The sequence below is a fragment of the Halichoerus grypus genome, chromosome 2 (genome assembly GCF_964656455.1).
Source record: "Halichoerus grypus chromosome 2, mHalGry1.hap1.1, whole genome shotgun sequence".
NCBI classification, from domain to species: Eukaryota; Metazoa; Chordata; class Mammalia; order Carnivora; family Phocidae; genus Halichoerus; species Halichoerus grypus.
Genome location: NC_135713.1, coordinates 47,832,362 through 47,844,388, shown reverse-complemented (window position 1 = coordinate 47,844,388; position 12,027 = coordinate 47,832,362). Strand labels below are relative to the sequence as shown.

The 12,027-nt window shown below is 34.5% G+C and overlaps 1 protein-coding gene across 2 annotated transcripts in view; it reads left to right on the top strand.

Annotated features, from left to right (window-relative positions):
• SOX30 (SRY-box transcription factor 30) overlaps positions 1 to 11,731 on the top strand; it is a 28,024-nt gene extending 16,293 nt beyond the window's left edge. Inside the window, exon 5 of one of the 2 annotated variants that reach the window (XM_036096200.2) lies at positions 11,254 to 11,731. In XM_036096200.2, coding sequence (XP_035952093.1) covers positions 11,254 to 11,635 — 382 coding nt within the window. In that variant the 3' untranslated portion in view covers positions 11,636 to 11,731. The remainder of the gene's footprint in view (positions 1 to 11,253) is intronic. The other variant, XM_036096201.2, reaches the window with a different exon arrangement.
• Positions 11,732 to 12,027: the final 296 nt, after the last annotated feature.

The window sequence follows — 12,027 nt, the reverse complement described above, 5'->3', positions numbered from 1 at the left end:
CATGTCAGTCCAATAGAGATAGTTTTACTTCTTCTTTTCCAGTTTGGATGCCTTTTATTTCTTTTTCTTGCCTGATAGCTCTGGCTTGGGGTTCCAATACTATGTTGAATAGAAGTGGCAAGTGTGAGCATCCTTGTCTTACTCTTTCTTTTTTTTAAAGATCTTATTCATTCAGAGAGAGAGCGTGCGGGGGAGAGGGCCAGAAGGAGAGGTAGAGAAAGAATCTTAAGAAGGCTCCTTGCTCAGCATGGAGCCTGATGTAGGGCTCAACCCCACAACCCTGAGATCATGACCTGAGCAGAAATCAAGAGTTGGTTGCTTAACTGACTGAGCCCCCCAGGTGCCCCTCTTACTCTTGATCTTAGAGAAAAAGCTTTCAGCTTTTCACCATTGAGTATGATGTTAGCTGTGAATACTTTAAATAATAGATAGATCATTCCTCCAAAATGAAGGAAGATTATAAGGAAATAGAAGACTGTACAGCACTGTAAACCAACTACATAACAGGCATATATAATGCTTCACCCAATGACGGAATATAGATTCTTCACAATTGCACATAGGAGAGACCATATGTTAGATCACAAAGCAAGTCTCAAAAGTGCTTAAAAATATTTAAATCATACAAAATTTCTTCTCCAACCATGATAGAATAACAGAAAAATTATAGCTGCAATGACCTACATTCAAAAAGGAAGATCTCAAATCGACAACAACTTTACACTTTAAGGAACTAGAAAAAGAAGAGCAAACAAAGCCTAAAACCTGCAGAAGGAAATGATTAGAGGTAAGTAAAGAATAGAAAAACAAAAGAGCATTTAATGAAATAAAAGAAAATCAACAAAAGTTAGCTTTTTAAAAAGATCAATTGAATTGATGAAACTTTAGCTAGACTAAGAAAAAAAAGAGAAGACATAAATTATTAAAATGAGATGTGAAATTGGGTACATTGCTACCAACTTTACAGAAATAAAAATGATTACGGAGAATATAGTGAATAATTGTACACCAACCAGTTAGATACCTCAATAAAGTGAACAAATAAGTGAATTACCAAAACTGAGTCAAGTAGAAATAGCAAATCTGAACAGACCTATATTAAGAGATTGAATCAGTAATCAAAAACCTTCCAACAAAGAAAAGCCCTGAGCTAGATAGCTTCATTGGGAATTTTACCAAATATTTAAAGAGGAATTAATACCAATTCTCAAATTCTTCCAAAAAATATGAAGGAACACTTCTAGAACCAGCATTACTCTGCTACCAAAGCCAGACAAAGATATCACAAGAAAGAATATTACAGACCAATATATCATATGAATATAGTTGTAAAATATGCTCAATAAAATACTAGCAAACTGAATCCAGCAGCATATTAAGAGGATTATATACCAAGACCAAGTGAGATTTACCCCAGGAATGTACATGTGGTTCAACATCTGAAAATCAATGAGTGTAATACACCTTATAAATAGACTGAAGGAACAAAACCACCTGATCATCTCAATTGATGCAGAAAAAAAAGCTTTTGATAAAATCCAACACCTTTTTTATTATAAAAAACAATTCCTGATTTCAAAACTGAATTGTCAAACTAGGAATAGAAGAGAACTTCCTCAACATGATAAAGGGCATCTCTGAACAAAACCCACAGTTAATATCATCTTCATTGATGAAGGACAAAAAGCTTTCCCCCTGAGATTGGGAACCAGAAAAGGACGTCTGCTTTCACAATTGCTATTCAACATTGTACTAGAAGTTCTAGCCAGAGAAATTAAGCAAGAAAAAAAAGACGTCCGAAACAAAAGAAATAGAATTATCTCTTTTTGTACATGATCCTATGTATGGAAAATCCTATACATAGAAAATCCTAAAAAATCCGCAGAAGTTTATTAGAGCTAATGATAAGTTGCAGGGTATAAGATAAATATACAGAAGTCACTTGAATTTTCTATACACTAGCAATGAGCAATCCAAAAAGGAAATTAAGAAAACAGTTCTATTGGATCATAGCAGAAGAGAGGAATAAATGAAACAAGACAAAACCAGAGAGGGAGACAAACCATAAGAGACTCTTAATCTCAGGAACCAAACTGAGGATTGTTGGAGTAGAGGGGGATGGGAGGGATGGGGTGGCTGGGTGATGGACATTGGGAAGGGTATTGTGCTATGGTAAGCACTATGAATTGTGTAAGACTGATGAATCACAGACCTGTACCCCTGAAACAAATTAATACATTATATGTTAATAAAAAAATTTTAAAAAAGAGTAAAATACCTAGGAATAAATCTAACCAAGGAGAGGTACAAGACTTATAAACTGAAAACTACAAATCATTACTGAAAGAAATTAAAGACCTAAATAAATGCAAATGTATTTATGTTCATGCATTAGAAGACTTAATATTGTTAAGAAGACAATACTTCCTAAAGTGATTTGCAGAATCAATACAATCCCTCTCAAAAATCCCAATGGCTTTTTTTCACAGAAATGTAAAAGCTGACCCTAAAGTTTATATGGAATTATAAGTGACCCAGAATAGTTTTAAAACAGTCTTGAGAAAGGGGAACAAATTTGAGGACTCACAATTCCTGACTTCAAACTTACTACAAAGCTACTATATCAAACAATGTGGTATCAAGAGAATGAAAGACAAGTCACAGACTGGGAGAAAATATTTGCAAAAGATGTATCTGATTAAGGACTATTATACAAAATGTGCAAGATATTGAATTCTTAAAACTCAACAATAAGAAAACAACCTATTAAAAATGGACGAAATACCTGAACAGACACCTCACCAAAGAACATATACAGATGGCATTTAAGCACGTGAAAAGATGCTTCACATTATATATCTTTAGGGAATTACAAATTTAAATGGGATACCACTACAAACCTATCAGAATTGCCAAAATCCAAAATATGGACACCACCAAATACTAGTCAGGATGTGGAGCAAAGGAAATTCTAATTCATTCCTAGTGGGAATGCATAATGGTACAGTCACTTTGGAAGACAGTTTGGCAATTCCTTATAAAACTAAAAATACTCTTACCATATGATCCAGCAATCATACACCTTGGTATTTACCACACACACAAAAAAAGAAAACTTGTGTTTACACAAAAACCTGCACACAGATGCTTATAGCAGTTTTATTCATAGTTGCCAAAACAGAAGCAATCAAGATGTCCTTCAGTAGGTGAATAGATAAACTGTGGTACGTATGAACAGTGGAATATCATTATATTAATATAATATAATTAAAATTAATATATATTGAAAAGTAATGAACTATCAAGCCATGAAAAGACATGGAGGAGACTTACATGCATACTACTAAGTGAGAGAAGCAATGAATAGCATTATAGTTTTGCCTTAGTTACTACCATCTTGTTACAAAAATTTTTATATGCAAAGCAGAATAGCATATTGAATCTCCATGTACCCATCACTCAACAATTATCAGCAGTTTAGCTATTCTTAGTTCATTTATTTCTTTTACTTTTTTGGGAGAAGTATTTTAAGTATTTTAATGTGAATCACAGATGCATATATAATTGCATATAATTTCATACATACATCAGTATGTGTATTTACTAGTTAGGGACTTGAAAAAATGACCAACCATTTTCATACCTGAAAAATTAATAATTCCTTATTATTATCTAACCACTAACTGGCTTGTTGAATTTTCCTCCCTTGTCTCAAACTGTCTTTTCACAATCGGTTTGCATAAAACAGGATCTAAGCAAGATATACACATTGAATGTGATTATGTTTAAGCCTCTTTCATGCTAAAATAGTACTCTATCCTCTTTTATTGTTTTTTAATGCCATGTATTCATTGAAGAAACACATTATCCTCATCCTGGATTTTGCTTATTTTATCCTTGGATTTTATTTACGTGTTACCTTATTACCCTTTTTTTCCCTGTAAAATGATAGATCTTGCAACTTGATTAGATTCAGTTTCAAATTTTTTTCTTTTACTTCCCCCCCCCCCACTCTTTCTTTTTCTTTTCTCTCTTTTTTCGGCAATGATACCTCATGGGTGGTGCTGTGTAATTTGTATTGTATTACATCAAGAAGTACACAAAGTCTGTTTTTCTCTAATAGTGATGTTAAGAATGATCTGTAGGTTCACGTATTATCACCGTGATACTTCTCAATTATTGGCTGTACAGTAGCATCATTTGAAGAGTTCAGACCAGATAAATTAGAATTGTTGTGGATGTAGGACCTGGGCAGCAGTATTCTTTAAAAGTTTCTCCTGGTGATTGTAATGGTCAACTAAGGTTAAGAAATACCAGTGTAATGATTTTAGTAGCTATGGGGATTGTTGCCTAGAACCATGGGATTGCAAAATGGTGATTTTCTGATTCAGTATTCCTTCACTCATTAACTAGAATGCTTTTTTGAAGAAAAACTTACCCTCATCAATTGGTTACTCTGAAATACAGAAGGGTAGTATAAATTCTTGATTTTTCCCCTCATATCACTGAGTCTTGTTTTGTTTTAGGAATACCATCATGAACAAGTAGATTTTTGTGTATTTGCTATGTTTTGATACATTGCAGTCATTATTATATCTTTTGATGCTCAAATTATCCTTTTATTTGTCTTTTATTTGTCTAGTTGGCTACAGGTTGGGTCCTGTGTCCTTAATCTTTGATAGCTTTTTGTTCTCTGGCACAATATGTCCTAGGCTTATCTTGTACATTTTGTACATACCAGACCGGGAATCAGCCATTTTACCCAGAAATCCAGGTTCCTTTTACTGAAATCACATTTTGAGCAATAGGGATGCTTATTGCTACTGAACTAATAAAGTATCTAGGGATTTTCAGTGGAAAATATGCATGTATTTTTTTGAATGAGAAAAAATAATTCATGAATATATATTGATATCTCCAAAATAAATTTAATATTGTAGTTTCAAATGAAGTTCTTTGATTTTATGTGTTAGTATCTTTTCCCCCTAAAAATCTTGTTTCCTAATGATAATAACATATTTGCTTTATACTACTAAACATGTTTTTTTCCTGATATATGTGTGTGTGTGTGCATATATAGAGAATAGCTTCAAAACAATTATATCAATAGTTTCAAAGCAACAATATCACAAACAATAAAATTACCAAATGCAGTTTAAGATTTGTTTGTAATTCTTCCTTTAGGGTGTATCTTACCAGGGAGGCACAATAAAAGTATCAGATTTAGATTACCTTGAAATAATGTTTCTCTGTGTAGTTAAGGCAACTACAACTTGATATAACTGGGGTTCACTTGTTTTCATTTGCTTTTAATTTTTAGGGATCACTTTTTAAAATACTACATTTGTTTTAAAATCATGTAATTACATGGTTTCAAAGTCAAAACCATAATACAAAGTCCATTCTGAGAAGTCTAGCTTCTTTGCTTGTCTCTTCCCCTCTTCCATCTTGCCTCCTACATGCCACCATTTCAGTTAGATTTTGTTCTATCTTTGCATTCTTTCTTTTTGAAAATCAATGTAAAACATATTTATGTGTGTGTTTATGAATATATTATTACATATAACTTCTTGTAAGACTAAATAATAATACATTAAAAGTGTTTCTAGTTTCTAAAGTACTCACAGATATCCTCTCTCAAGCTCCTCCTGACAGATCTTTTAAGAACAGGCAGAACAGGTGATATTATCTCTGTTTTTTTATAGAAGGAGCCCAAAGCTCAGAAAAATTTAGGTTTATTTAAGGTTACCAGGTTTTTAAGTGGCAGAGCTAGAACTAGTACACAGGTAGTGTGGCATGGTAATTAGGAGAACAAGTTCTAGAGTTAGCTTGCCTCATTCTATTTCACTACTTGCTAATTATATGACTTTGGGCAAGTTACTCAATCTCTTTAAGATTCTCTTCCCTCATCTGTAAAATGGAGATATAGTATCTGTCTCATATGGTTGTTCTAAAGAATAATTGAGATAACACATAAACTCCTAATGCCTAGAGAATATAGTAAATGCTTATTACATGTTGGCTAATATTATCATTCTAATAATTCTAATTGATGCTTTTGCCATTACACCACAGTGCTTCTAAACGTATTCATTTTCATCCATGCAATCCTCTAGGATTACTCTGATCTTAACTGATCTGTTTTCTGAATATAACATGTTTTTACCATACCTATATAGCCATGAAATGTTTGCAGTTTACATTATAGACTTTAGCACATGTCTAGTATATACCTAGATTCTAGATCTTTTTCTAAAATTAAATTCTCCACCAAGTCTGTGTAGTATCTTGCCTACATTGAGTCCTGAAAACAGATAGTGGGTCCAGTGTTTCTAGCTGAAGTGAGGACTTTGTGCAGGAGAGCTATCTGTGTAACTCAGTGGGTGGAGGACCTGAGGGTAAAAGAGCCACAGGAGAAAAGTCATACTAGCTAGAAGGATAATGTGTTCCGGATGTATGTGTTATATTAAAAATGCCTCAAGGAAGATATGGCAATAGGAAAGGAAACCTGAGACATTTTGGAAATTTAGCCTCATTATTGTGATATTTAACATGCGCAAGGTCCCCAGCACTTGGGAGATTTGGGGATGGGATGCCAAACCACTTGAGATACCCCATATTTTAAAAGAGTTTGAGATAATAGTCTAGTATGTCAATCGTACTTATGTTTTTAAAGGGAAGATAACAAAGTTGACCTTTTTTTAAAAAAAAAATGTGGGAGCATGAAGTGAAACCCTCAACTTGTAGGTTTTGCTGAATGTGGTTATTATATTTATGTTATCTGTCACTAGATGGAGTCCATGAGCCCAGGGAACTCTTGCTTGGACTTTTGTGTACCCCTTCCTGTGATTCCCATTCTGTGCCTTTGAAAGGGAGAATACTCTAAAAAAAAATTAACAAATGGGCTTGGATGGCAGAATTTTTAGATTTGCTTTAAAAAAGCAGTTTGTTAAACAGCAAAATAATCTTTTCAATTGTTCACATTGCCAAAACTTTATTTGGAAAAGATCTTTAAAACCACAGTTTAATATCCATTCTAAATCTTTCTGAAAGGAAGAAAGTTTTTAATTTAACTTATTATGGAGAGTCAATTAAAAAGTTAAGTTGTTATCCTCTGTTCCAGTGCCACAGCCCCCCTGCCCAGGAACTCTTCTTTTTTTTTTTTTTTTTTTAAGTATAGTTGACACACAATGTTATATTAGTTTCAGATGTACAACATAGTGATTTGATAAGTTTATACATTATGCTATGTTCATCGTAAGTATAGCTACCATCTGTCCCCATACATTGCTATTACAATATCATTGACTATATTCCTTATGCTATACCTTTTGTTCCTGTGACTTATTTACTTTATAACTAGAAGACTGTGTCTCCCACTCCCCTTCACTCATTTTGCCCAAACTCCCACCCCTGTCTCTTCTGGCAAACATCAGTTTGTTCTCTGTATTTATAGTTCTGATTCTGCTTTTTCTTTATTTTTTTAGATTCCACTTACAAGTAAAATCATATAGTATTTGTCTTTCTCAGTCTGACTTATTTCACTTAGCATGATGCCCTCTAGGTCTATTTATGTTGTCACAAATGGCAGGATCTCATCCTTTTTTATGACTGCATAAATTTCCTCTGTGTGTGTGTGTGTGTGTGTGTGTGTGTGTGTGTGTGTGTATAAAACACATCTTCTTTTTTTAATTAACATATAATGTATTATTGGTTTCAGAGGTACAGGTCTGTGATTCATCAGTCTTTTATAGTAACCAGTGCTCATTACAACACATGCCCTCCTTAATGTCCATCACCCAGTTACCCCATCCCTCCACCCTCCTCCCCTCCAGCAACCCTTAGTTTGTTTGCTACGATTAAGAGTGTCTTATAGTTTGTCTCCCTCTCTGGTTTCGTCTTATTTTATTTTTCCCTCCCTTCCCCTATGATCCTCTGTTTTGTTTCTTAAATTCCACATATCAGTGAGATCATATAATTGTCTTTCTCTGATTGACTTATTTTGCTTAGCATAATACCCTCTAGTTCCATTCAGATCATTGCAAATGGCAAGATTTCATTTTTGATGGTTGAGTAATGTTCCATTATATATATACACCACATCTTCTTTATCCATTCATCCATTTATCCATGGACATCTAGGCTCTTTCCATAGTTTGGCTATTGTGGACATTGCTGCTATAAACATTGGGGTGCAGTTGCCCCTTTGGATCACTACATTTGTGTCTTTGGGGTAAATACCCAGTAGTGCAATTGCTGGGTCATAGGGTAGCTCTATTTTCAACTTTTTGAGGAACCTCCATACTGTTTTCCAGAGTGGCTGCACAAGCTTGCATTCCTGCCAACAGTGTAGGAGGGTTCCTCTTTCTCTGCATCCTTGCCAACATCTGTCATTTCCTGACTTGTTAATTTTAGCCATTCTGACTGGTGTGAGGTGGTATCTCATTGTGATTTTGATTTGTATGTCCCTGGTGCTGAGTGATGTTGAGCATTTTTTCATGTGTCTGCTGGCCATTTGGATGTCTTCTTTGCAGAAATGTCTGTTCGTGTCTTCTGCCCGTTTCTTGATTGGATTCTTTGTTCTTTGGGTGTTGAGTTTGATAAGTTCTTTATAGATTTTGGATACTAGCCCTTTATTTATATATAGCCCTTTATTTATATATAATAGTATATCTTTTCCCATTCTGTCAGTTGTCTTTTGGTTTTGTTGACTGTGTCCTTTGCTGTGCAAAAGTTTTTTATCTTGATGAAATCCCAATAGTTCATTTTTGCCTTTGTTTCCCTTGCCTTTGGAGACGTGTCTAGCAAGAAGTTGCTGTGGACATCCCTGTTGTGTTTCTGACCTTAGGGGAAAAGCTTTCAGTTTTTCCCCATTGAGAATGACATTTGCTGTGGGCTTTTCATATGTGGCTTTTATGATATTGAGGTATGTTCCCTCTATCCCTACACTGTGAAGAGTTTTAATCAAGAAAGGTTGTTGTACTTTGTGAAATGCTTTTTCTGCATCTATTGAGAGAATCATATGGTTCTGGTCCTTTCTTTTATTTATGTAGTGTATCACATTATTTGATTTACAGATGTTGAACCACCCTTGCAGCCCAGGAATAAATCCCATTTGGTCATGGTGAATAATCCTTTTAATGTACTGTTGGATCCTATTGGCTAGTATCTTGGTGAGAATTTTTGCTTCCATGTTTGTTAGGGATATTGGTCTTTAATTCTTTTTTTTGGTGGGGTCTTTGTCTGGCTTTGGGAGCAAGGTAATACTAGCCTTATAGAAAGAGTTTGGAAGTTTTCCTTCCATTTCTATTTTTCGAAACAGCTTCGGAAGAATAGGTATTAATTCTTCTTTAAATGTTTGGTAGAATTCCCCGGAGAAGCCATCTGGCCCTGGGCCCTTGTTTGTTGGGAGATTTTTGATTACCGCTTCAGTATCCTTGCTTGTTATGTGTCTGTTCAGGTTTTCTGTTTCTTCCTGTTTCAGTTTTGGTAGTTTATATGTTTCTAGGAATGCTTCCATTTCTTCCAGATTGCCTAATTTGTTGGCATATAGTTGTTTACAATATGTTCTTATAATTGTTTGTATTTCGCCAGTGTTGGTTGTGATCTCTCCTCTTTCATTCATGATAAAACACATCTTCTTTATCCATTCATCTATTGATGGACACTTAGGTTGTTTCCATTTCTTAGCTATTATAAATAACACTACAATAAACAAAGGGGTGTGTATATCTTTTTAAATAGGTGTCTTCATTTTCTTTGGGTAAATACCCCATAGTGGAATTATTGGATCATATGGTATTTCTCTTTTTAATTTTTTGAGGCACCTCCATGCTGTTTTCCATGGTGGCTGTATTAATTTACCTTCCCACCAACAGTATATGAGGTTCCTTTTTCTCCACATCCCTGTCAACACTTGTTATTTTTTTGTCTTTTTTACTTTAACCATTCTCGCAGGTGTAAGATGATATCTCATTGTGGTTTTGATTCGCATTTCCCTGATTATGAGTGATGTTGAGCATCTTTTCGTAGATGGTCTGTTGGCCATCTGTATATCTTCTTTGGAAAAATACCTATTCAGGTCCTCTGCCCATTTTTTAATCAGATTGTTTGTTTTTTGGTGTTGAGTTGTAGAAGTTCTTTTTATATTTTGGATACTATTGGATATGTCATTTGCAAATATCTTCTCCCATTTAGTAGGCTGTCTTTTAGTTTTGTTGATTATTTCCTTTGCTGTGCAGAAGCTTTTTATTTTGATATAGTATCAATCATTTATTTTTGCTTTTGTTTCTCTTGCCTTAGGAGACATATCTAGAAAAATATTGTTATGACCGATGTCAAAGAAATTACTGATTGTGTTCTCTTCTAGGATTTTTATGCTTTCAGGTCTCACATTTAGGTCTTTAATCCATTTTCAGTTTATTTTTTGTAGGGTGTTCAAAGGTGGCCCAGTTTCATTCTCTACATGTAGCTGTTCAGTTTTCCTAGCACCATTTATTGAAGACAGTCTTTTCCCCATTGTATATTCTTGCCTCTTTTGTCATAAATTAATTGACCATATAATCATGGATTCATTTCTGGGCTTTCTATTCTGTTCTATTGATCTATATGTCTATTTTTGCATGAATGCCATACTGTTTTGATTACTATAGCTTTGTAGTATATCTTGAAACATGAAATTGTGATACCTCCAGCTTTTTTTTTTTTTTCTTCTTCTCAAGATTGTGTTAGCTTTTCAGGGTCTTTCATGATTCCACACAAATTTTAGGAATTACTTATTCTAGTTTTGTGAAAAATACAGTTGATGAGTAGCTATTAATTCCAACCCAACTATATATCCCTCCCCTGGTAAGTTTTGTTTCAAATACTAGTAAAAACAATTGTTGCACTCCTTACTAAGCATTGATTTTTAACACAATATAACACACGCCTGCATTTCCAAAACCTTAAATGGTGTCATGCAGAAAAGCCCAGATTAGCAATTTTTCTTTATCAAGGTTGTCAAAGGTAAGAAGCCAACACTGATACTAGATAATAGCTCTGGTGAGTCACAAGCTTACTTTGCCATTTATTTTATGTTGGGACTTGGTAGTAGTAAAAGAGCAGATGAATACATGAAGTGGTCGCAGAAAGTTATCTTGGGAACTTTCCAGGCCCCAGAGAGGATGCAGTTAAACTTCCTCAATTAGTCTGTATGCAAGGCAGCATGGGGACAAGGTATGATCTAATTCCATTTTTGTCTTTCTGCTACAGCACGTGCCCTTATAGTCGGCCTCCCTTTGGCTATGGAAATTTTCCAAGTTCAATGCCAGAATGCCTTGGTTATTATGAAGACAGGTACCAAAAACATGAGGCTATGTTTTCAGCTTTAAATAGAGACTATCCTTTTAGAGACTACCCAGATGAACGTACGCACAGTGAAGATTCTCGGAGTTGTGAGAGCATGGATGGGACCTCTTACTATAACAGTCATAGCCACAGTGGGGAAGAATACTTAAACCCCATGCCTCAGCTGGACATTGGAGCCTTGGAGAACGTCTTCACAGCCCCAACATCAACTCCCTCTAGCATCCAGCAAGTCAATGTCACTGACAGTGATGAGGAGGAAGAAGAAAAAGTGCTCAGGAATTTATAATTTTAAAACAAATATGCACAGAAAATAAACATTTCTTAAAATATATTCTGGGTCAGTTGGTATGAGAAAAAAAAGCCTAGAATGCTTTGCCGAGAGTTTTCAGCCATGATTTGAGGAGTCAGATCAAACGTAATTTATACCTTCATAAAGTTTTGATTAGTGAAACTGGAGTCCTGATGTTTCATCGTAGGAATATTTAAGATATGAAGTAGTTTATTTTTGTGGCTGAAATTTGTATCAACATATATTATCATTACTTTGTCTTGGAATGTGCAAAATACTGAATCCTCACAATTATATTGAGGGGATAGGGAGTATATATCTGGCATGACAAGTGTGATTTGTATTTTATCTCAGGATACATTTATTTATTTTTCTCATATGACTTTTTT